The 26,930-nt window shown below is 43.6% G+C and overlaps 1 protein-coding gene and 1 pseudogene across 1 annotated transcript; one reads left to right on the top strand and one right to left on the bottom strand.

Moving 5' to 3' along the window:
* Positions 1-8,753: 8,753 nt before the first annotated feature.
* Positions 8,754-16,028, top strand: LOC135506922 (phosphotriesterase-related protein-like; annotated as a pseudogene).
* A 1,075-nt stretch (positions 16,029-17,103) lies between these two features.
* Positions 17,104-19,093, bottom strand: LOC135512189 (complement C1q-like protein 3). Its single transcript, XM_064933925.1, has 2 exons — positions 18,040-19,093; positions 17,104-17,714 (listed from the first exon to the last, which is right to left on the bottom strand). Exons 1-2 carry the CDS (start codon positions 18,652-18,654, stop codon positions 17,535-17,537), a joined length of 795 nt encoding a protein of 264 aa, XP_064789997.1. The 5' UTR covers positions 18,655-19,093; the 3' UTR covers positions 17,104-17,534.
* Between the last annotated feature and the right edge of the window lie 7,837 nt (positions 19,094-26,930).

The following is a 26,930-nucleotide window of genomic DNA, read 5'->3' as shown; positions in this document are numbered from 1 at the left end:
TACAAAAAACAACAAATGGAACGTGAAAAAACCTATACAGCCTGTCTGGTGAACACTAACACAGAGACAGGAACAATCACCCACGAAATACACAGTGAAACCCAGGCTACCTAAATACGGTTCCCCATCAGAGACAACAAGAATCACCTGACTCTGATTGAGAACCGCCTCAGGATGCCAAACCTAAACTAAACACACCCCTAATCAACCACAATCCCAATGCCTACAAAAACCCAATACGACAACTCAATAACATAAACCCATGTCACACCCTGGCCTGACCAACTAATTAACTAACACAAAATACTAAGACCAAGGTGTGACAGAACCCCCCCCCCCCCCCCTAAGGTGCGGACTCCCGGACGCACCTCAAAACCATAGGGAGGGTCCGGGTGAGCGTCTGTCCATGGTGGCGGTTCCGGCTCGGGACGTGGACCCCACTCCATTAATGTCATAGTTCCTCCCCTACGCGTCCTGGGATAATCCACCCTCGCCGCCGACCATGGCCTAGTAGTCCTCACCCAGAACCCCACTGGACTGAGGGGCAGCTCGAGACAGAGGGGCAGCTCGGGACAGAGGGGCAGCTCGGGACAGAGGGGCAGCTCGGGACAGAGGAAGCCCAGCACTGACAGAGGAAGCCCAGCACTGAAAGCACTGAAAGGAAGCCCAGCACTGAGAGGAAGCCCAACCAGGCAGTTGAATCCGGCAGGTCCTGGCTGGCTGGCAGTTCTGGCAGATCCTGGCTGACTGGCGGATCTGGAAGAGTCTGGTTGACTGGCAGATCTGGAAGGGTCTGGTTGACTGGCAGATCTGGAAGGGTCTGGTTGACTGGCAGATCAGGAAGGGTTTGGTTGACTGGCAGATCAGGAAGAGTCTGGCTGACTGGCAGATCTGGAAGAGTCTGGCTGACTGGCAGATCTGGAAGAGTCTGGCTGACTGGCAGATCTGGAAGAGTCTGGCTGACTGGCAGATCTGGAAGAGTCTGGCTGACTGGCAGATCTGGAAGAGTCTGGCTGACTGGCAGATCTGGCTGACTGGCAGACTGGCAGATCTGGAAGAGCCTGGCTGACCGGCAGATCTGGAAGAGCCTGGCTGACCGGCGGATCTGGAAGAGTCTGGCTGACTGGCGGATCTGGAAGAGTCTGGCCGACTGGCAGATCTGGAAGAGTCTGGCTGACTGGCAGATCTGGAAGAGTCTGGCTGACTGGCGGATCCTGGCAGACCGACGGCTCTGGCTGCTTCATGCTGACTGACGGCTCTGGCTGCTCCATGCTGACTGGTGGCTCCGGCTGCTCCATGCAGATTGACAACTCTGGCGGCTTCTTGCAGACTGGCAGCTCCTTGCAGACTGGCAGTTCCTTGCAGACTGGCAGCTCCTTGCAGACTGGCAGACTGGCAGCTCCTTGCAGACTGGCAGCTCCATGCAGACTGGCAGCTCCATGCAGACTGGCAGCTCAGGCTGCTCCGAACAGGCAGGAGGCTCCGGCAGTGCTGTAGAGGAGGAAGGCTCTAGAAGTGCTGAACAGGCGGGAGACTCCGACAGCGCAGGAGAGGAGAAAGGCTCTGATAGCGCTGAACAGACAGGAGACTCCAGCAGCGCTGTAGAGGAGGAAGGCTCTGACAGTGCAGGAGAGGCGAGGCGCACTGTAGGCCTGATGCGTGGTGCTGGCACTGGTGGTATTGGGCCGAGGACACGCACAGGAAGCCTGGTGCGGGGAGCTGCTACCGGAGGGCTGGGGTGTGGAGGTGGTACTGGATAGACCGGACCGTGCAGCCGCACTGGAGCTCTTGAGCACCGAGCCTGCCCAACCTTACCTGGTTGAATACTCTCGGTTGCCCTGCCAGTGCGGCGAGGTGGAATAGCCCGCACTGGGCTATGTAGGCGAACCGGAGACACCGAGCGCAAGGCTGGTGCCATGTAAGCCGGCCCAAGGAGACGCACTGGGGACCAGATGCGTAGAGCCGGCTTCATGGCATTTGGCTCGACGCTCAATCTAGCCCGGCCGATACGCGGAGCTGAAATATACCGCCGGGCTATGCACCCGCATTGGGGACACCGTGCGCACCACTGCATAACACGGTGCCTGCCCGGTCTCTCTTGCCCCCCGGTAAGCACAGGGAGTTTGCGCAGGTCTCCTACCTGGCGTAGCCATACTCCCTGTAAGCCCCCCCCCCCCAAGAAATTTTTGGGGCTGATTCCCGGGCTTCCCTCTGCGTCGTCGTGATTGCCTCTCCAACTCCATTCTCCTATAGCCCTCTTCGCACTGCTCCAGCGAATCCCAGGCGGGCTCCAGGCACTCTCTGGGTCGACCGCCCACCTGTCTATTTCCTCCCACGTCGTATACTCCATACTTCTGCTGTCCATAACGTCCAGTTCTTCCTCCCATGTCCAATTCTCCAAGTGGTGCAGTCTCTCCCACTGAAGCTGCTTCTGTTGCCTCTCCTGTGGCTCCTGCCTGTTAACACGCTGCTCGGTCCGTGTGTGGTGGGTGATTCTGTAACGGCGTTCTTCGTTTGTCGAAAGAGAGTCGGACCGAAATGCAGAGTGTTGGTTACTCATGTTATTTAATGAAACAAATGACGATACATGAAATAACTTATAAATACAAAAAACAACAAACGGAACGTGAAAAAACCTATACAGCCTGTCTGGTGAACACTAACACAGAGACAGGAACAATCACCCACGAAATACACAGTGAAACCCAGGCTACCTAAATACGGTTCCCCATCAGAGACAACAAGAATCACCTGACTCTGATTGAGAACCGCCTCGGGCAGCCAAACCTAAACTAAACACACCCCTAATCAACCACAATCCCAATGCCTACAAAAACCCCAATACGACAACACAATAACATAAACCCATGTCACACCCTGGCCTGACCAACTAATTAACTAAAACACAAAATACTAAGACCAAGGCGTGACAGTACCAGCCAAAAGTTTGGACAAACCTACTCATTTAAGGGTTTTCATTCATTTTTACTCTTTTTTACATTGTATGAAATAACACATATGGAATCATGTAGTAACCAAAAAGTGATAAACAAATAAAAACGTATTTTATATTTGAGATTCTTCAAAGTAGCCACCCTCTGCCTTGATGACAGCTTTGCACACTCTTGGCATTCTCTCAATCAGCTTCACCTGGAATGCTTTTCCAACAGTCTTGAAGGAGTTCATACATATGCTAAGCACTTGTTAGCTGCTTTTCCTTCACTCTTTTCCTTCACTAGCTGCTTTTACTTCACTTTTCCTTCACTTTTGCTTTGTCCAACTCATCCGAAACCATCTCAATTGGGATGAGTCCTGTGTGGCTCAGTCGGTAGAGCATGGCGCTTGCAACGCATCCGAAACCCATATGTAAAAGTAGTGGCCCCAGCCGACTTGTAAGTCGCTTTGGACAAAAGCGTCTGCTAAATGGGATATATTATTATATTATTATGAGGTCGGGTGATTATGGAGGCCAAGTCATCTGGCATATCGCTGCAGAATGCTGTGGTAGCCATGCTGGTTAAGTGTGCCTTTAAATCTAAATAAATCACTGACAGTGTCACCAGCAAAACATCCCCACACCATCACACCTCCTCCTCCATGCTTCATGCTTTCCACCAGTCTAAGGTTCATTGCTCATGTTTCTTGGCCCAAGCAAGTATCTTCTTATTGGTGTCTTTAGTAGTGGTTTCTTTGCAGCAATTTGACCTTGAAAGCCTGATTCACACAATCTCCTCTGAACTGTTCATGTTGAGATGTTACTGTTACTTGAACTCTGTGAAGCATTCATTTGGGCTGGAATTTCTGAGGTGCGGTTAACTCTAATGAACTTATCCTCTGCAGCAGAGGTAACTCTGGGTCTTCATTTCCTCTGGCGGTCCCCATGAGAGCCAGTTTCCTCATAGCGCTTCCTCATAATAACTTTCAAAGTTATTGAAATTTCCGGATTGACTGACCTTCATGTCTTAAAGTAATGACGGACTGTCATTTCTCTTTGCTTATTTGAGCTGTTCTTGCCATAATATGGACTTGGTATTTTACCAAATAGGGCTATCTTCTGAATACTACCCCTACCTTGTCACAACACAACTGCTTGGCTCAAACACATTAAGAAGGAAAGAAATTCCACAAATGAACTTTTAACAAGGCCTATCTGTTAATTGAAATGCATTCCAGGTGACTTCCTCATGAAGCTGGTTGAGAAAATGCCAAGAGTGTGCAAAACTGTCATCAAGGCAAAGGGTGGCTACTTTGAAGAATCTCAAATATAAAATATTACTGAGTCCATATGTGTATTTCATAGTTTTGATGTCTTCGTTATTATTCTACAATGTAGAAAATAGTACAAATAAAGAAAAACCCTCAAATGAGTAGGTGTCCAAACTTTTGACCGGTACTGTACATTGTAATATTGTGGTATTATACATTTTGAATGGTAGATATGTGGTGGTGTGACAGTGTTATATGATATACTGTTTTATCTTTTGTTTTATGTGTTATATAAGTGTCTTAATGTGGTTAGGACCCCAGGAAGAGTAGCTTATGCCTTGGCAGGAACTAATGGGGATCTTTAACAAATGCATACTTAACAGGATGACCACCTGTTCCAGTGGACCTATAATACATAAATATGTTAAGAGACGTATTTTGTGGTTTGCAGTGATAATGTTTATCCACTGATCAGCAACTGCAGCACTATTCATTGACCAGAGCATGATGGTCCTGGGAAAAATATGCTTAAACCTCTTAGATGGGTCACGGGAATGGTCCCCTATCACATGGGAATGGTCCCCTATCACGTGGGAATGGTCCCCTATCACGTGGGAATGGTCCCCTATCACGTGGGAATGGTAATTAACTAGTTAAATAAAGGTTCAATTAAAATAAACTAACAGCTGATGTACCAATCTGGGAAAAGGATATGGAGAAGAGGGGGGGAACGATGGATGGGGTAATCATAGTGATATTCACATTTAGCCGTTTTTTAAAACTCATTTTGTACATTTTTCTCTCCTGTCTGTGATCATCCTTGCAGTCTATTCATTGACTTTTGGATCATTGAATAGTCAGTTTACATGCAGCTCTCCCTTTCCACCCCCAGAGGGCCCTAGAATCTAATCGTTAACCCAGAGGGCATTCAGCAGGGCATTTTGTTACATACTGTATGTACAACAAACATGCCTCTGACATGTAGAATAAAGAATAACGCCGGCTCTAGTCATTTCTATCTGCTACATTCCAAAATGTTTTCGTACTGAAAATGGCCCAATATCCTCATTTCTAGCATGACGATAGCTTTTTAAACGTAATAAATAATAGTAAGTAGTAAATTTACTCATCTATAAATGCAGGATATCATCTAAATGCTAAGGTTTTGACATCTTTGATACATATTTTTTTACCTCTTTTTGTCTGAAAACCAAGAACTCATGGGTTGCAACACCAGCCTACGCCAACTCGCAATAATTAAAAAATGGCAATGAACAATGACTAGTATCAAAGCACAACAAAACTATGAATCAAATCACCTCCAACCCTCGACTCTCTGTCCCACTGAGATTCATCCTAAATAAATGGGTTGTCTCTACAGAGGTCTCTGTGGATATCAGGCCTTGCTTCAGTCATCTCTCTTTGTCATAATCCCACATGCCTCGGTATGAGTGTGTGTGTGTGTGTGTGTGTGTGTGTGTGTGTGTGTGTGTGTGTGTGTGTGTGTGTGTGTGTGTGTGTGTGTGTGTGTGTGTGTGTGTGTGTGTGTGTGTGTGTGTGTGTGTGTGTGTGTGTGTGTGTGTGTGTGTGTGTGTGTGCAGCAGAGTTAGGGTGACTGATGACAGTGACAGGACAGAGATTCACTAACGAGGGACCCTGGAGCGAGGAGCACGTTGGGTCATGTGTAAAGCCTCTGTAACACTGTGCATAGGGCAGGGGACCTCTAGTTTTAGTTTTCACTAATCTTTAGGGCCTTAAGTTTGTTCTGATCATGCGATCTGAGCTGAAAAATCTCAGAGGCCCAGTTATAGACAATAACCAAGGTAAAACTTTTATTCTTATTGTACATCAGAAGAATGACTCATCATATCCTCTCTCTCTCTCACTGTCCCTTCTGCCACGTGACACTGTTGATAGGTCATGATCTTGCAAAGCCTACAGATGGAGAACAGCCGTAGTCGGTCATTTGGTCAACCATTGGCATTTCTCAAAACCAAACGCTGGAGAACATAATTGTAACAGATATGGCAAAAGCGTGTTCAGAGAGAGCACAGAAGTTGGCCCTAACTCCAATTGTTGCCTATGTCAGACTCTCTGCAATGATCTCACATGCTGTATGAGTGCACATCCACTGGGCTGGTCACTGAGTGACAGTTGGAGAATGATAAACTGTGGTTACCTAATCCATCTGTCTTTCAAGCTGTTCAAGAAATGGGCTATGTAAAAAATAAAAGGGGGGATAGAGAGGATATGTTGGCAGTCTGAGAAAAATAGAGACCAACCAGGAATGTGAAAACAACATGCTCAATTTGCAATCAATCCTTTAGAGATAGATACGGGCGTTTCTTTCTCTAATCCCGTACATACAGCTGTTAAAGGCAAGGAGGTAAATTAGAATCCTGGCACAATTTGCAGTGAGTTAATAACTTATCTATTGCTACTCCTGAGGGTTTAATGAACATAATGGAGAAGAACTCTTGTCACATATGATCAAATCAAAGTGGCCTACTCTCAGGATGGGGTCGAGGTGGACTCTGGAAAGAGAAGCGTGCTAAGCAACTCAATTTATAACTGAGACCAGATCTTTTCTGAGGCTCATATCAAGATTTCACCTTTAAAAAATTTTTTTTTTAAATTTGTTGGTATTAATACTCTGTTCTTTAAACCCATGGTACAATAGGCTATTATTGTCGTGTGCAGTGTTATGTTAATGACTTCATAAGTAATGTCATTATGATGATAAATTGCATCAAATGATATGCTCATAATATATTCTGGTAGTAACCTACTATACTTTGTATCAGTCATATTCTCACTATGGTACAGTGCATTCGGAAAGTATTCATGCCCCTTCACTTTTTCCACATTTTGTTATGTTACAGCCTTATTCTAAAATTGATTATATTGTTTTTTTCCCCTCATCAATCTACACACTACCTCATAATGACAAAGCAAAAACAGTATTTGGGTTTTTCAGCAGCAGGGTCTGGGAGACTAGTCAGGATCGAGGCAAAGATGAACGGAGCAAAATACAGAGAGATCCTTGATGAAAACCTGCTCCAGAGCGCTCAGGACCTCAGACTGGGGCAAAGATTCACCTTCCAACAGGACAATGATCCTATGTAAACAGCCAAGTCAAAGCAGGCGTGGCTTCGGGACAAGTCTCTGAATGAAATATCTGAATGAAATCTTGATAAAACAGTATTTGTTTTTGCTTATTTATAAAAATGTAAAAACTGAAATATCACATTTGCAAAAGTATTCAGACCCTTTACTCAGTACCTTGTTGAAGCACCTTTGGCAGCGATTACTGTGCCAAATCTTATTGGCTATCACGCTACAAGCTTGGCACAGCTGTATTTGGGGTGTTTCTCCCATTCCTTTCTGCAGATCCTCTCAAGCTCTGTCAGATTCGATGAGGAGTGTCGCTGCACAGCTATTTTCAGGTCTCTCCAGAGATGTTCGATCTGGTTCAAGTCCGGGCTCTGGCTAGGCCACTCAAGGAAATTCAGAGACTTGTCCCGAAGCCACGCCTGCTTTGACTTGGCTGTTTACATAGGATCGTTGTCCTGTTGGAAGGTGAATCTTTGCCCCAGTCTGGGGTCCTGAGCGCTCTGGAGCAGATTTTCATCAAGGATCTCTCTGTATTTTGCTCCGTTCATCTTTGCCTCGATCCTGACTAGTCTCCCAGACCCTGCTGCTGAAAAACCCATACAGCAGTTAGTCGAGAAACTTTACCGCAGATAATCTAGAACCTGTACTGCAGGTAGTCTAGAACCCTACAGCAGGTAGTCTAGAACCTGAACAGTAGGTAATCTAAAACCAATATAGCAGGCAGTTTTCAAGAACCCATACAGCAGATAGTCTAGAACCAATACAAAGGGCACTTTTCTAGAACCCATATAGCAGGTAGTCTAGAACCAATACAAAAGGCACTTTTCTAGAACCCATACAGCAGTTGGTCTAGAACCCATAGAGCAGGTAGTCTAGAACCAATACAAAAGGCACTTTTTCAGAACCAATATAGCAGGTAGTCTAGAAACCTTTACAGCAGGTAGTCTAAAAGCCTTACAGCGGGTAGTCTAAAACCTGTTATAGCAGGTAGTCTAAAACCCTTACAGCAGGTAGTCTAAAACCCTTACAGCAGGTAGTCTAAAATCTGTTATAGCAGGTAGTCTAGAATCTTTACAGCAGCTAGACTAGAATCTTTACAGCAGGTAGTCTAGAATATTTACAGCAGGTAGTCTAGAATCTTTACAGCAGGTAGTCTAAAACCCTTACAGCAGGTAGTATAAAACTCTTACAGCAGGTAGTCTAAAACCCTTACAGCAGGTAGTCTAAAACCCTTACAGCAGGTAGTCTAAAACCCTTACAGCAGGTAGTCTAAAACCCTTACAGCAGGTAGTCTAAAACCCTTACAGCAGGTAGTCTAAAACCCTTACAGCAGGATGTCTTAAACCCTTACAGCAGGTAGTCTAAAACCCTTACAGCAGATAGTCTAAAACCCTTACAGCAGGATGTCTAGAACCTGTTAAATCTCTGTGACAATGGACAATAAAGTATTCTTCTTCTTCATCATCTTCTTCTTTAGCCATGAGAACCTGCTTCTGTTGCAGGAGACCAGTGCTGTACGGGAAGTGTTTCGTGAGTACCAAAAGGCAGGAACAGGAACCATCTGAGAAAACACTACCCAGAGTATTGCCAGGGACCTGCTCTTCCTCAAACAGCTGTCCAAGGTACAGGTGTACACATCATAGAAGGGGCAGGGTACTATGTGGATGGCACCCACTCTGAGGACACCAGGAAGATGACGGTTGGGAAGGTTTATGGTGTAGTATATATAGTTCGTGTCTGATGTGTACTGGCCTATTTGTACGGTGTCTCAGTAAGACACTTCCAATTGGCTTTGGTCAGCTGTCTCCTAACTGAAGGAGTTATGGCCAGTTTGTGTCCATTGTCTAACAGTTAGATAAACTGCTGTGAGGATGTCAATCCCCCCAGGAGATAATAGATAGAAGGGGATGCAAAACTTGATGAGGCTAGTAGTGCACAGTGTCGTGCAACTCAGCGTGCACTGCAGAAGACAGAGGAGGACTGTTAGTTGGGTCAGGTTTAAGTAGGGTGGTGATTAAGAAGAGTGAGGACAGGTGTGAAGGCAGATCTGCAATGTGTTGCAACAAATGCTGTTGAGGAGCTGTGTTCATTGCAACTAGTTAAAGTGTAGCAAAAGGCTTGTAAACTGATTGGCAGTTAGTAACATCTGGTGCTTGTTAAGTTAGTAGGGAGCTGCGTTCAAGGAAACTACAGTAGTTCAAATGTTGCATTCAAGTCTGGTCCTCTCTCCTGAATGTGTTAATTCTTATCACCATCAATCACAATAAATCTAAATGGGAGGCTTAACAGCCAATGTGTATTTTTTTAAATATTTTTTTAATAAACCTTTATTTAACCAGGTAGGCAAGTTGATAACAATTTCTCATTTACAACTGCAACCTTGTCACAAGGGACTGGATGTGTGCGGTAAGAATCAGGCGCAGAGAGCAGAAAATTCCACAGGGAAAAGTGCACTTTAATATGGCACCAAAATACAATGCCCAAAACACAGGTGGTGAAAATACTGACCAACCCAAAACACAGGGTACCCGGTCCGGAGCACTAACAACCCCAACACGTAACACAAAATTATAACGAAGAGAAAACAAAACAGTTCAGCCAGGTGAACAGACACTAAACAGAAATTAAACACCCACAACCAAAATGGGGAAAACAGGCTACCTAAGTATGATTCTCAATCAGAGACAATGAACGACACCTGCCTCTGATTGAGAACCATACTAGGCCAAACACATAGAAATATAACAACATAGAAAAAGGACATAGACTACCCACCCCAACTCACGCCCTGACCAACCTAACACAAAGACATAAAAAAGGAACTAAGGTCAGAACGTGACAGACCTGGCCAAGATAAAGCAAAGCAGTTCGATGCATACAACAACACAGTTACACGTGGAGTAAAACAAACATACAGTCAATAGTACAGTAGAAAAATAAATAAGTCTATATACAATGTGAGCAAGTGAGGTGAGATAAGGGAGGCTATGGTGGCAAAGTAAATACAATAGAGCAAGTAAAACATTGGAATGGTAGATTTGCAGTGGAAGAATGTGCAATGTAGAGAGAGAAAATGGGGTGCAAATGAGCTAAATAAATAAATACAATAGGGGAGAGGTAGTTGTTTGGGCTAAATTATAGATGGACTATGTACAGGTGCAGTAATCTGTGAGCTGCTCTGACAGCTGGTGCTTAAAGCTAGTGAGGGAGATAAGTGTTTCCAGTTTCAGAGATTTTTGTAGTTCGTTCCAGTCATTGACAGCAGAGAACTGGAAGGAGAGGCGGCCAAAGGAAGAATTGGTTTTGGGGGTGACCAGAGAGATATACCTGCTGGAGCACGTGCTACAGGTGGGTGCTGCTATGGTGACCAGCGAGATGAGATAAGGGGGGACTTTACCTAGCAGGGTCTTGTAGATGACCTGGAGCCAGTGGATTTGGCGACGAGTATGAAGCGAGGGCCAGCCAACGAGACAGTACAGGTCGCAGTGGTGGGTAGTATATGGGGCTTTGGTGACAAAACGGATGGCACTGTGATAGACTGCATCCAAAATTATTGAGTAGGGTATTGGAGGCTATTTTGTAAATGAATTCGCTGAAGTCGAGGATCGGTAGGATGGTCAGTTTTACAAGGGTATGTTTGGCAGCATGAGTGAAGGATGCTTTGTTGCGAAATAGGAAGCCAATTCTAAATTTTACTTTGGATTGGAGATGTTTGATGTGAGTCTGGAAGGAGAATTTACAGTCTAACCAGACACCTAGGTACTTGTAGTTGTACACATATTCTAAGTCAGAACCATCCAGAGTAGTGATGATGGACGGGCGGGCGGGCAGGTGCAGGCAGCGATCGGTTGAAGAGCATGCATTTAGTTTTACTTGTATTTCAGAGCAATTGGAGGCCACTTAAAGGGGAGTTGTATGGCATTGAAGCTTGTCTGGAGGGTTGTTAACACAGTGTCCAAAGAAGGGCCAGAAGTATACAGAATGGTGTCGTCTGCGTAGAGGTGGATCAGAGACTCACCAGCAGAAAGAGCGACATCATTGATGTATACAGAGAAGAGAGTCGGTCCAAGAATTGAACCCTGTAGCACCCCCATAGACTGCCAGAGGCCCAGAAAACAGGCCCTCTGATTTGACACACTGAACTCTATCAGAGAAGTAGTTGGTGAACCAGGCGAGGCAATCATTTGAGAAACCAAGGCTATCGAGTCTCCTGATGAGGATGTGGTGATTGACAGAGTTGAAAGCCTTGCCCAGGTCAATGAGTACGGCTGCACAGTATTGTTTCTTATCGATGGTGGTTAAGATATCGTTTAGGACCTTGAGTGTGGCTGAGGTGCACCCATGACCAGCTCTGAACCAGATTGCATAGCGGAGAAGTTATGGTGGGATTCGAAATGGTCGGTAATCTGTTTGTTGCCTTGGCTTTCGAAGACCTTAGAAAGGCAGGGTTCAGATAGATATAGGTCTGTAGCAGTTTGGGTCAAGAGTGTCCCCCTTTGAAGAGGGGGATGACCGCAGCTGCTTTCCAATCTTTGGGAATCTCAGATGACACGAAAGCTGTTGAACAGGCTAGTAATAGGGGTTGCAACAATTTCGGCAGATAATTTTAGAAAGAAAGGGTCCAGATTGTCTAGCTTTGCTGATTTGTAGGGGTCCAGATTTTGCAGCTCTTTCAGAACATCAGCTGACTGGATTTGGGAGAAGGAGAAGTGGAGAAGCCTTGGGCGAGTTACTGTGGGGGTGCAGTGCTGTTGACCGGGGTAGGGGTAGCCAGGTGGAAAGCATGGCCAGCCGTAGAAAAATGCTTATTGAAATTCTCAGTTAAAGTGGATTTATCAGTGGTGACATTGTTTCCTATCCTCAGTGCAGTGGGCAGCTGGGAGGAGGTGTTCTTATTCTCCATGGACTTTACAGTGTCCCAAAACTTTTTTGAGTTTGTGTTGCAGGAAGCAAATTTCTGCTTGAAAAAGCTATCCTTGGCTTTTCCAACTTTCTGTGTATATTGGTTTCAAGCTTCCCTGAAAAGTTGCATATCACGGGGGCTTTTCGATGCTAATGCAGAACGCCATAGGATGTTTTTGTGTTGGTTAAGGGCAGTCAGGTCTGGAGAGAACTAAGGGCTATATCTGTTCCTGGTTCTAAATTTCTTGAATGGGGCATGCTTATTTAAGATGGTGAGGAAGGCATTTATTTTTAAATAACCAGGCATCCTCTGCTGACGGGATGAGATCAATATCCTTCCAGGATACCCCGGCCAGGTCGATTAGAAAGGCCTGTTCGCTGAAGTGTTTCAGGGAGCGTTTGACAGTGATGAGGGGAGGTCGTTTGACCGCTGACCCATTACGGATGCAGGCAATGAGGCAGTGATTGCTGAGATCTTGGTTGAAAACAGCAGAGGTGTATTTAGAGGGCAGGTTGGTTAGGATGATATCTATGATGGTGCCCGTGTTTACGGCTTTGGGGTGGTAGCATTACTATTTTAATAGTAAACTTACTATTAACATTACTATCAAAATAGTACTCACTGGGTCATTGTTTACCAGTTGCTAGCTACTGTATCCTATAAAGCCATCACTGAAAACCACATATTTAATCTAACTTCTGTGGTTTGGTCACTTCCTGTTCTTCAACAAACTCTAGCTGGACTGAAGATGACGAAGTTTTGAAAAATTACAACTTTGCACAAGGGGGTGTTACGCATTGAAATGAATTACATCCGGTGCAATGTAATGGAGTGCCTATGGTTAATGTGAATGAGGCATAACACCTGATGTCTCTGTCCAGCTCACAGACATCATCGTCAGCGAGGTGCTCCAAGGGGTGGACGGGACAGAGATTGGCTGCAGCTGACCAATCATGGACAGTGAGAAGAAGTTGATGCAGGCCACTGCACACGCTCATATCGAGCTGGGCTGCCCAGTCATCCTCCACTTGGGCTGGAACCCTGGCACCCCACTGAGATAGTCTGCCTCCTGCAGGAGGCTGGAGAAGACATCAGCAAGACCGTCATGCCACACGTGGCCAGGTGAGGGTTCTCAGGACCCAGACTGGACTGGATATGGAGGGGGTGACAGGACTTATGATATGGCTATGGCTAAGAGTTTTCCCTGGTCTGGAAAAACTATGGGCCCTACATGGGTTTATAATATAGTATAAACTATTCTACTTATAAATCAAGCTTCTATTTACCTGTTATGTTCAGCAAGGTAATAATGCTTATTGTGGAGTATTTTCATCTGCTGAAGACAACGGTACAGTAGCATCTGTGATGCGGGACTGTAAATTATTTATAGTGGGGGTTTTCTAACACAGAAACATATTTGACAATGGAGAGCTGTTGGAGTTTGCTAGAATTAGGAATAACCTGGAGTACAACCTGTTTGGAACAGAGATGCTGAACTATGCCTATAACCTGGAGTACAACCTGTTAAGAACAGAGATGCTGAACTATGCCTATAACCTGGAGTACCACCTGTTTGGAACAGAGATGCTGAACTATGCCTATAACCTGGAGTACAACCTGTTAAGAACAGAGATGCTGAACTATGCCTATAACCTGGAGTACAACCTGTTTGGAACAGAGATGCTGAACTATGCCTATAACCTGGAGTACAACCTGTTAAGAACAGAGATGCTGAACTATGCCTATAACCTGGAGTACAACCTGTTAAGAACAGAGATGCTGAACTATGCCTATAACCTGGAGTACCACCTGTTTGGAACAGAGATGCTGAACTATGCCTATAAGCTGGAGTACCACCTGTTTGGAACAGAGATGCTGAACTATGCCTATAACCTGGAGTACCACCTGTTTGGAACAGAGATGCTGAACTAAGCCTATAACCTGGAGTACCACCTGTTAAGAACCTGAACTATGCCTATAACCTGGAGTACAACCTGTTAAGAACAGAGATGCTGAACTATGCCTATAACCTGGAGTACCACCTGTTTGGAACAGAGATGCTGAACTATGCCTATAACCTGGAGTACCACCTGTTTGGAACAGAGATGCTGAACTAAGCCTATAACCTGGAGTACAACCTGTTTGGAACAGAGATGCTGAACTATCCCTATAACCTGGAGTACCACCTGTTAAGAACAGAGATGCTGAACTATGCCTATAACCTGGAGTACCACCTGTTAAGAACAGAGATGCTGAACTATGCCTATAACCTGGAGTACAACCTGTTAAGAACAGAGATGCTGAACTATGCCTATAACCTGGAGTACCACCTGTTTGGAACAGAGATGCTGAACTAAGCCTATAACCTGGAGTACCACCTGTTTGGAACAGAGATGCTGAACTATGCCTATAACCTGGAGTACCACCTGTTTGGAACAGAGATGCTGAACTATGCCTATAACCTGGAGTACCACCTGTTTGGAACAGAGATGCTGAACTATGCCTATAACCTGGAGTACCACCTGTTAAGAACAGAGATGCTGAACTATGCCTATAACCTGGAGTACCACCTGTTTGGAACAGAGATGCTGAACTATGCCTATAACCTGGAGTACAACCTGTTTGGAACAGAGATGCTGAACTATGCCTATAACCTGGAGTACAACCTGTTTGGAACAGAGATGCTGAACTATGCCTATAACCTGGAGTACCACCTGTTTGGAACAGAGATGCTGAACTATGCCTATAACCTGGAGGTGGACATGCCCAGTGACAGCCAGAGAGTCAAACTGTGAGAACTCTTTATGTTGCTACCAAACTAGCTATAGATTTGGGATCTTAATTTAACCCTGTTTCCCACAGCATGAACATAATCCTGCAGGAACAGAAAATGTGAATTATTGTGTGGATTATAATTTATGGACATTTTTGTAGAGGTTGATTCATGTTTAGTTAGGACAAATCAAGTCTGAAATGTTTAAGTTGAAATTACTAACTTTAGAAGCATTTTAAAATCTCAAATACACTACAGGTTTGTATTTCCTGCAACTAAAGGGTGTTCAAATGAAGACCATACATCCTGCACTAGACAACCAACAGCCTAACAAGGTCTATGTGGTTGTCTCTATCTACTTCACGATACTTTACAAAATGTAAACAGCGAAATAACACCCATGTATCTGTTTCGTTGTGTGTTCATGTGCGGGTGTGGACCTCAATCTCTCCAGTGTGGCGTTCCTGGTCCAGGAAGGTTATGAGGACAACATTGTCATCGCCCATGACATCCACACCAAGAACCGTCTCACCAAGTACGTAGGCCAGGACTACTCACACATCCTGAAGAACATTGTGGCCAAGATGCTGAGCAGGGTGATCAACCAGACCCAGGTGGACAAGGCCCTCATAGAAAACTCTAAGCGCTGGCTCACATTCAAATGAAGGATCAGAATCAGATCACCCAGACAGAGGAAGCCTGCGCCGTAGGCCTTTGTCTTTTGTATCAGCTATTGAACACAGTAAAAAATGCTTTTATACGTTTGTTATTACTTGCAAATCACCAAACAAAATTGACGTCAGAAGTTGACACTTTTTATTCTTGCTACTTCGCTGTGATGTACTGAATTGAAATGTATTATGGAGAAGTAAACATGGGGGAAAAATTTTTATTGTTGAACCTTCTGAAAGCTGAGTGAGGAAATTATTCAATTTATTTCACATAAGAGCTATGACTGAATCAAAGCTTCAAGTAATGTTTGTAATTAATCATTAATACTGTAATCAAAAAAACAAAACCATCTGCTTTGTAGAGTGATCCTTAATACTATAGCCTTAGTCGAACAAAAGGCCTAATTTCCATCCAAATTTCTCAGTTTGAAAACAAATGGAAGACTAAATGTAAATGCGGCAGGAACACAGAAGCCCAATGTAATTTAACAAGACAATTTCTGTCCAATCAAATTCAAGGACATGGTCTGCACATGGTGCTTTACTTGTAAATATTGTGCTGATTAGTTTGATTGAAAGCAGTAACAGCTTTGTCAGTAGTAATGACATTTCACAAACAGTCTTTGATAAGTAGTAGCACTAATAAATATGTATTCCCCATTTGATATTTTTGTATTGCTAATAGAGACTAGGGTACCAAAAGGGCACTGACAGAGCTAACTCTTTCAAAGTTTTCTTAATCAATATACTGGGCATTCAAAGCTTGTTAGATGAGTTGTTGTGATGTCACATGGTGGGGTGGCTATGGGAGGGAGCTGGTTGGATGGTAGGTCATCCTGAAGGACATGGTCTCTCCTTCTGGGAACAGGTGGCATCACAGAGTGACTTCACCACATGATCAATGACATCACAGCAGACAATACATAACCATTATGTCACTTCAGGACAGTGTGTGATAGGATAATAAAAGTTAGGAAGTGCAGGTACAGTAGGAAAGTCTCCTGTGTTCTGATACATCACCAAATGGAACATTCAGAGGAAAAATGTGACCACGGAATATTTTTCTATTTTCAATGCTCTGTTTAAATTATAATTTATATTTTTTTTGGGATTTGTTGCTGTTTGTAGAACAGGAATACTGTGCAGAAATCATTAAAATAGTTAGATTTATTTTCTCTGGTGGCATGTTTTTCTTCCAGATAATGTAGCTGTTTCCATATCAAAAACTGGCTGTAGGCCTAATCAATCTTAGTCGAGCACTTAATTCATTCTTCAGGAAAATGCTGAATTGGACAGAAGGCATATATATACATTATGATCATGATAGCTATTTTACACTCATAGTCTGATAAAACACTAGTAAAGGTCAGAACTACACTGCAGTAAGTAACCCAACTAAAGTAAGGAGATGCAGACAGAAACACACCAATCATTACTTCCTGCAGTACACTTTTAATCACCTTGTCTATGTTTTCCTATTCCATAGACTCTAACATGAACTGAGATGCATTACAAGACCATTTGAAACATTAATTAATTGACCCAATGGCAAAAGCAATGAAGCATTAACACCATTCCTGTTTAACCTGTTGTACATAATATGGGCTTATACACATGCAATTTTGACTCATCTCCTTCCATGTTTCCACGTTTGCAAGTTCATCACTGGGCATTGCATAATTTGGGGTTTTACGCACGAAAGGAAAGGTCTATTTAAGCGTGTTAATGTTCACTTCTGCGTCAAGATCCCCCTGTCTCTCTGTAACCACATGTCTTCTAAACGACAGCGGTGTAGCCAATCCAAAGGAGAGAATAATAGCAGATGAAGGTGCAGTGAACAGCCTAATGTAGAATATATGGTGTTCTGTTAATCGGCGTAGACAATGAATCCGGAAAAGGTGCTGTACTTGTTGTTGTTGCCCCCGTGCGCCTTGCCCCCGTCCAGCTTGATGTAGATCTCATCGCCGGGCTCGAGATGCAGGACAACACTGTTGCTGGCATAATCGTAGTTCTGATCGGCGTCTTGGGCGATAGCGCTCGCTCGCACCTGGAGAGCATTGTTATTAGTCACCAATCTTTCTGATACCATGTTTTTATTTATGTTCCGTTAACACAACAATCAATGCAGTATCATTTGGTCATGTTAGTGAACTGGAGTTTCAGTAATAAAAGGGGCGTTGAGCTGGAACTTCAACACCACTGACAGCGACGCTTTGATGAAAGCGGGTTACGTGCGTAAAACGCAGTTTGTGTGCGTAAAATTGTAGTCTAAGCTGTTTTATGTTTTGAATCCTAATCAACAGTTACATATTATAGATGAGAAGTGTTATGTTTCAGTTCCATTTGATTGAACAAGTCAGTATATGTCTTACCTGGTTGTTCTTACAAAGATCAGCCCACATACTGGTGCCATCCCCGCCTCGCATCAGCACATGGTAAACGAAGAAGTAGATGCCCGGTATCGAGCAGGTGAATTTCCCCGTCGTAGGGTCGTAGTGGTTGCCAAGGTTGGTGACTACGTCGTCAAATTTCAGCACTTCGTAGCCCTCATGCTGTTTTTTCAGCCCGGCGTAGAAAGCTATCTTTGGAAACGTGTTGTATGTGGCTGCGTTTATGGCACCTGTGGCTCCGGGCGTTCCGGGTAGTCCTGGCGGACCGGGCCCTCCTCTCTCCCCAGGCGGGCCGGCAGGTCCGGGTGGTCCTGGCTCGCCAAGAGGACCCCTAGGGCCAATTCTTCCTGTGCGTCCGGGCTCCCCTTTTGGACCTTGGATTAAGGTTGGTAGAGACTGGACCAAGCGGCTGTCTCTGATGGTATTGGCTTTGTCCGTGGCCGTGGCCGTGGACTTGGTCCCGTGGGGATCACACACCATCTGACAGGATCCGAGCATTTCGTAGCGCGCGGATATGCCGGCGGAGTTGACCAGCACCGGAATCAGGATAACCAACACTAGCACCATGACTACTCCACAAACACCTGTGGCGATCATCCGCGTCCTACCGGCCAACCTCCGAAGTGGACGGTCTTCCAGTCTGCTTCTGGACGAAATCTTGCCGGATGAGAGGGATTCTTGTTGCCGGTGCACTTTAACGATCAGAAAATAACGAATAAATGTGTGTGCGTAATCTATACAAGGCAGGCTATTGAAATGTTATCCCGCGTCCTTGTCTTGAAATGATATTGATAAATTCAACTTTTACGCCCCACAAAGTCCATTATTGTTTATCCTTTCCGCACTGGTATGGCTCAATAACATCACATTGGAGCCTTTCATTTGTATTAAACTAACCCTCGCAATAGTTTATGGATGTAGCATCCACTTTCTGCCTACGCTTTTGCGCCAATTGGGATAAAGCATACACATACAAGTTCACCTGCCACCATGCTACGATGTCTTCGAGATGGTCACAGTGATTACCTTTTCGTGAATGTTTGGAGAGGGGAGGAGGCTAGCTCTGATATCAGATGGATGTTAAGGGAAAGGTACTCAGAGGGAGGGGGGGGGGGGGGGGTTGCAGTCTCATATTTGAATGTCCACTAACGGAGTCATGTTGTTTGTAGAATGGCCTTTCTGGTTGGCCACAGAGGACATCGGCTGTACAATTGGTACCTGGTCACACCTCGGCTCCCCCTGTGTCCAATTAATCATTCTGGAGGAAATCAATAAAGTCATAGGGACAGAGGGCATTGGGTGGGGGGTGGGTGTATGACCCCATATACATTGAAAGATGAAATGACGGGATACCACGGAATGATGACGCAATCAACTGAGAGACATTTATTTTTTTGAGGTTCAGATGTCAGATTCAGTCTTAGGGCGAGAGGTTAAACCGATGTCCTATCTCACCGTGGTAATTAAAGATCCCATGGCATGGATGTGAGGTAACTTTAGAACCACAGAAGGTGTGTCGGAGTGTTGTTTGACTGATGAAGAGCTAATTGGTGCAGTCGGGGAGGGATGACGTTAGGATGTTGCCATGGGTTACCATGGGTGGTGTGGCTGCGGAGAGGCAGAGGAAAGACATATTTTGGGAACAACGGTATTGCAACAACAATGCAGTAGGGTAATATTGATAAGGTAAAACTGTACTGATAGAAGTTGTTCGTTTCTTCACTGTAGTTGTTTACATTACTGCAGACTTGGGCAGAAAATAGTTGTATTTTGTAGTTTATTTGAAAATACCAACTTTTCGAATACTCAAGGTAGTCGAATTTATATAGCATTTTAACTAAAATGCAACTATTTTCTTTGATATTCAAATACAGATCTCTTAAAATTGTCACGATTTTGGATACCTCTCAGAAAACCAAATAATCAAAAAATATTTACTTGATGGCTGCCAAATATTTAATGAAGAACCAAAAACGTCAACAGTTAGTTGAATTCGTCTAAATACTGTATATTAGCATAAGCACATGGGTTGGAAGGCTCTTAGATATTAATCTTAACATAGCCTTTAGCCTAGAATTAAATACATGAGGGACATGGAATCACCTCGACATTAGAGTAGACTAACAAAATGACTAATATGTTCATAATGAGTGAGATATCCAGTAACACTTGATATCCAGTTCTTGTACATGTGTAGTAACTTAGTGAATATTACAATAGCAACATTGTGGTTACATAGGACTTTGGAAAATGTTTTATGACTGCATAATAATGGAGTTAATACATAAGTGGAATAAGGAACAGTCACTATTCCTCTGGTGTACAGTAGTTACAGAAACTCACAGCTCATTTCTATGCAATTACCAAACTATTATGTAACAACATGCTAAGAAAATCTTGCTCCAAAAGTAATTACAGTTTGATTACACAGGCACAAGAACAATTTAATGTTAAGTGTTAAGGAGAATGCTAACGGTAACAAAATATGGTTGTTAAGTGTTGGAAGGAAAATAAATATCTCAAAACTGCTTTCTTGAGTCAACTACAGCTAAGGTAGGTTCAAAATCATGTTAGTTTGTATTCTGAGTAAACTATCCCCTCAAAGATGGTGTGTGTTTGAAACAAGAATGCTTACCCTCAGATACCTCCTCCCTCTGCAGTATTTTCAGATATCATACAATTTATTTCAGCTTTCAACCTTTTCAGTGGCATGTTGAAAGACTCTTACGGTAGTTATGTGTCACAACTTATTTATGCTTATCTGTACAAAATATAATTGGTTAATTGGTTTGACTTGATTAAATACACATTCAGGAGAATGGACATTTAGAGATTTTCAGATATAAATGTATTGTGTAGATGAAATATAACTGTCAGAGAGATTGGAATAGTATAGGAGATTGTATCTTATCTGATGTAGTTCCAGATTCAGCCCTGCCATTAGTTAAAAGCTGCCAATCCAATAGTTTCAGGAAAGTAATCACTTCCTGAGATCTGTATTCAAATAGTTTTTTTAAAGTAGTTGATTTCTCATATCTGTATTCAAATAGTTTTGAAAAGTAGTCCGTTTTTTGGGATCTGTATTTGAATAGTTGTGGTCACCTCCAAAGTAACTATTTGTTACCCTGGAAAAATAGTTTCTTTCCAAAAAGAATACTTGAAACTACAGTTATCCCAGGTCTGCATTACAGTACATCACAGTGACATTATAGTGATATGGTAGCCTACTGTGGTCTAATTTAAACTCATGATCTTTTAGTCACACTGAATCACAGAATGCCCATGCCAGCACGGGGGGGAAGAGGCCAGCCTGCAACAAGTGTTCACTGACTCAGCCTCCATATGTGGGTGTGTGGACACGTGCTCACGTGTGTGTGTGTTATGTATGTACATGCACATCTATACATATACAGTATGTCATGTGAATATGCTATGTGTGTCTGAAGATATCCAACCCAGAATGTTGTTCAGTTCATAAGAACCCCTTTGCTGTAGAATATAAAAGATCCAGTGGGTAAGATATTAAAACTAAGGTTAATGTTAAGCTTTGACAGGTTGCTTGGAGACTTCAGATTTTGCAATATGCAGTTCATTTACAATCAGCCTGGGACAGTGATGGGGAAGGGCTCCTTCGAAGAATGAATGAATAAAACATCAAGCCATTTGATCAAAATGAAGACTTTTTCAGTATTCTAACGAGATATGAGGTGCGCTGTCAGTTCACCTAAACTTCTCCTTGTCAGTTAGTGAGAGAGTTCCATGAAATATGAATGACAGGTGGATAACATGACTAGAGTGGCAAAATAATATTAATTGCTGCCTGAGTAAATACAACTCTATATGCCTATAAGAAGTATCATTAACATTGTAGTCTAAAGAATCTTGTCATTACTATTCCACATGTTTGGATAGCAAAATATACAATATATTCATCACGTAAGGGGCCATTAGGAATCTCATGCCAATGACACAAATGCCTGTGTCAAAGTTAAGATATTGATTCAATTAGTCATTTTATCAATTAATAATCTGTCCTGTTTGTTGGATGGCTGCATGTTTCAAATGATGCTTGTCACACATTCTGCTCTTTCTGCAGAATCTCTTTGTAAACCTTTTTCTCTCCATACAACAGTGAATGGCACAGATAGATAACAGTTCAACTCAGCAGGAAGGAGACGCAAGCGTGACCACACCACCACCCCCTCAAAGCGTGTCCTATACCAAAGTGTGTCCTGTAGCTTACCAGGCTAGCTGATCAATGGTGGTTACATCATCTCTAGAACCTATCAAGTTTTATCACTGACTGAAATAGAAGCATCTCAAAAGCAAAATTACTACTATTGGTCATATATTTAGATAATGCATTTTGGGGTCTTAGCTGATTATGCATTCTGGCATTGAATATGAGGTGCTACACAGACTTTAAAGTAGGCCTTCTGAAACAGACAGTAATATGGACCTGGCACACCCTAACTGCAAAGGCATGTGACAGGTAGACACTAGACAAAAACAAATCCCCCAAATGAAAAAGAGAGGATGGATTCTTAGAGGGGCACCGATCCATGCTTCACTTGCTGGTGACATCAGTGGGGCGGGGTGTCACACTCTCTGCCAATGAGATTGAGCGGTGGCGAGGAGCTTAGTGGCAAATGAGATGGAGGATTGTAAACACGCCAGGAGAACACAGAGACACCAATCGATCAGGCCAGTCTGAGATTGATTAATTACTCTGGCTGCGAGAGGTTCTGAGGTGCTGCTGGAGTGACAGAGAAACCTGATCAGAAAAAGATAGATCACCTCCCACCAATCTCCACTAGCTCTCTCACACTTTATATTTATATACCCCTTTTATTAGGTAGAATGATAGGAATTATAGAATGACAGGTAGAATAATACATGTGTTATTCAAAAATGCAGAGTCATTGGGCTATCATGTTAACGTGTGATGGTAGATGTTTATGAATGAGTGTGAAAGGAGAGGAGGAAAACAGCAAGTGGTTACATAAGACAATAAGGTTACTTAAGAAAAAAAAGTGTGGTTGGTCGTGGTGGATGTGTAAAGGTATAAGGCGAACGTCTAGCAACTAATTGGAAACCTTTCAACTACTTTTTAGCTACTTGCATATTAGCTAACCCTTCCGTTAACTCCTAACCTTAACCCTTAACCTTAACATTAGTCACCTAGCTAATGTTAGCATTAGCCACCTAGTGTAACGGTTTTCATGCGGTGAAGGAGAGTCGGACCAAAATGCCGCGTGTAGATTGCGATCCAGGTTTAATGAATAAACGTAAACACGAATCAATACAAATACTACAAAACAAAGAACGTAAAAGAACGCAACGAAAACCGAAACAGCCTATACTAGTGTAAACTAACACAGATACAGGAACAAGGACACTAAGGACAATCACCCACGAAACACACAAAGAATATGGCTGCCTAAATATGGTACCCAATCAGAGACAACGATAATCACCTGACTCTGATTGAGAACCGCCTCAGGCAGCCATAGACTAACGCTAGACATCCCACAAAACCCCAAGACAAAAACACACCACAATAACCCATGTCACACCCTGGCCTGACCGAATAAATGAAGAATAAACATAATATATTTCGACCAGGGCGTGACACCTAGCTAATGTTAGCCACAACAAATTGAAATTCTTATCTAATCATTCGTATAGCAAATTTGCAACATAACGTAGGAATTGCAATTCGTAAAATATCATTCAAATTGTTATTCGTAACATCATGGACGTCCACAAATGAATACATGCCATACCAAACGTAACATATCATACTAATTTGACAGTCCCAGATTTTTGTTTACTATGTTTTGAGAGAGAGAGAGAGAGAGAGAGAGAGAGAGAGAGAGGCAAATAATACATACAGTACACAACAATTACAGGAAAATCACAATCAGAAGTTAATTGCTTTCCCCTCTCATTCACTCTTCAAGTCATTACACTTCAGTTCAGTTCAGTAATCGCTCCACCACACCCTCTCTGATTGCAACATGAGTGGTGTCTGCATTTGGTTTGCTCCCAGCTCTAACAGTAGTCACGCTTAGCAAACTACACTATCATCTGTCGCACATGACCTTGAATAAGCATGTACGAAAACAATGGAGTCCCTGATTGAAGATGAGAGTGTTCGGTCCAACAGTTGATCTGAGTTCCCACAATGCAACAGGAAGCACATATCTTAGCGCCGCTTTAATTGCACTAAAATGACAACATGCAGTGAAAGGAGAGGAAATCATAGATTGGGCCAGGTCTGTAGTAGTAGAGGCAGAGACACCGATACAGTGTCATCATGAGACAATTGCTAGTTAAGCTTGTGTTTTCTTGTGTTCATGAGCCTGCAATATAGAGATTTCTGTAATTTTGTATTGCTGTATAAAATAGTTTGGTAGTGGTTGTGAAAATGTTTTGAAGTTCATCTGTAAATTAACATTATTACATGGTTATTACATGTTAATATTCAAAATTATACATGTAGATAGTATGGCAAAGTAGGTTATGGTCAGATATAAGGGTCAGATAATCCACTGGGAGTCAATCCTTATCTGAATTTGTCATATTTGAACAATAGTACTAGTATGTTGTTGACACCCCATTTCTCCACTTGTGAGTTAATACCATGTAGCTAAATACCATCCAATATCAGGACATCTGCTGGACACTGAGAAAAGGCTTTCTGGACAGATGGTCCCCCTCAGTCTCTCTCTCTCAAATGATTTGTTTCAATCTTGTTGGCTTGATTGTTTCAATCACTTATTCACCCACTTGAATATCATTCATATCTGAATTATTATCCAAAAGAGGAGTTACCACTAACATGACAAAGAGATAACATTTTTGCTGTCTCTCAGGGAACAAAGATGTAGAACGGTGACTGTGTAAAACAAGCGCACCCAATTAAATTAGTGAGAACTGTGAGGGGCTGTCAGGGGAGATGTAAGGGCTGTGAGGGTAGATTGTAAGGGCTGTGAGGGGAGATGTAAGGGCTGTGAGGGGAGATTGTAAGGGCTGTCAGGGGAGATGTAAGGGCTGTGAGGGGAGATTGTAAGGGCTGTGAGGGTAGATTGTAAGGGCTGTGAGGGGAGATTGTAAGGGCTGTCAGGGGAGATGTAAGGGCTGTGAGGGGAGATTGTAAGGGCTGTGAGGGGAGATTGTAAGGGCTGTGAGGGGAGATGTAAGGGCTGTGAGGGGAGATTGTAAGGCTGTGAGGGGAGATGTAAGGGCTGTGAGGGGAGATTGTAAGGGCTGTGAGGGGAGATTGTAAGGGCTGTGAGGGGAGATTGTAAGGCTGTGAGGGGAGATGTAAGGGCTGTGCGGTGGGATGTAAGGGCTGTGAGGGGAGATTGTGAGGGGAGATGTAAGGGCTGTGAGGGGAGATGTAAGGGCTGTGAGGGGAGATTGTAAGGACTGTGAGGGGAGATTGTAGGGGCTGTGAGGGGAGATGTTAGGGCTGTGAGGGGACATTGTAAGGGCTGTGAGGGGAGATGTTAGAGCTGTGAGGGGACATTGTAAGGGCTGTGAGAGGAGATGTAAGGGGAGATTGTAAGGGCTGTGAGGAAAGATTGTAAGGGCTGTGAGGCGAGATTGTACTGGCTGTGAGGGGACATTGTAAGGGCTTTGAGAGGAGATGTAAGGGGAGATTGTAAGGGCTGTGAGGGGAGATGTTAGGGCTGTGAGGGAGATGTTAGGGCTGTGAGAGGAGATGTAAGGGCTGTGAGGTGAGATTGTAAGGGCTGTGAGGGGAGATGTAAGGGGAGATTGTAAGGGCTGTGAGGTGAGATTGTAAGGGCTGTGAGGGGAGATTGTAAGGGCAGATGTAAGGGCTGTGAGGGAAGATTGTAAGGGCTGTGAGGGGAGATTGTAAGGGCTGTGAGAGGAGATGTAAGGGCTGTGAGGTGAGATTGTAAGGGCTGTGAGGGGAGATTATAAGGGCAGATGTGAGGGCTGAGGGAAGATTGTAAGGGCTGTGAGAGGAGATGTAAGGGCTGTGAGGTGAGATTGTAAGGGCTGTGAGGGGAGATTATAAGGGCAGATGTGAGGGCTGAGGGAAGATTGTAAGGGCTGTGAGAGGAGATGTAAGGGCTGTGAGGGGGATTGTAAGGGATATAGAAATACTAAAATGTGGTTAATTAAGAAAGGGGCTGTGCTTTGTCATGGATAATGAAGGCTGGCAGCCCCTGTAGAGAGAAGGAGGGAGAAAAATCTTTACAGACTAAAAGCTTGAGTTTTAATGGACTCAACCCAACTCCCTTTCCCACTCTGTAGGTATGGGGGCTCAGGAGGGCTGTCTGTACGGCTGGAGAGGAGGGATTGGATGTATGGTTGTAAGGTGGTGCTGGTTGGTGTATTGTAGGGTGGTTGTTATGTACTATGTAATGTAGGTAGTTGTGGAACATGATGTGCTTTTATCCTCTAGATCTGACAGACTCTGCAGGGGACAGACAAGTGGACTTACAGCCTCTCCCAAGGGAGTGTGTGTGTGTTTGTTCAGGAACCTCCTCACTCACTTCCATGATAATTGTCATGCGCGGCTGTTGTCTTCATAATTCAGAAAATCCCTGACTGCATTTAAAAAAAAATCTCACTTTAATAACCTTGAATTTCATACTCCTGCTATTCAAAATTCTTCTCCCTGCTGTCTTTTCTTTGTCCAGGTTTTTCCATTAGTTTGCTATATAGAATGTACAATGGTGAAAATGTACACACAAAAAAGGGCCAAACTGAAACTATGATTATAAAAGACTATATGATGGAGATTTTCAATACAATAAAATCATCTTTCAATTTAAAATCATTGTGAAAGCTTCTCTAATATACAATACTTCCCTGTGCCTTTGTCTACAATA

The sequence above is a fragment of the Oncorhynchus masou genome, chromosome 3 (assembly GCF_036934945.1).
Source record: "Oncorhynchus masou masou isolate Uvic2021 chromosome 3, UVic_Omas_1.1, whole genome shotgun sequence".
In the NCBI taxonomy this organism is placed as follows: domain Eukaryota; kingdom Metazoa; phylum Chordata; class Actinopteri; order Salmoniformes; family Salmonidae; genus Oncorhynchus; species Oncorhynchus masou.
The sequence above is the reverse complement of the archived record's forward strand: the minus strand, read 5'-3'. Positions and strand labels throughout refer to the sequence as shown.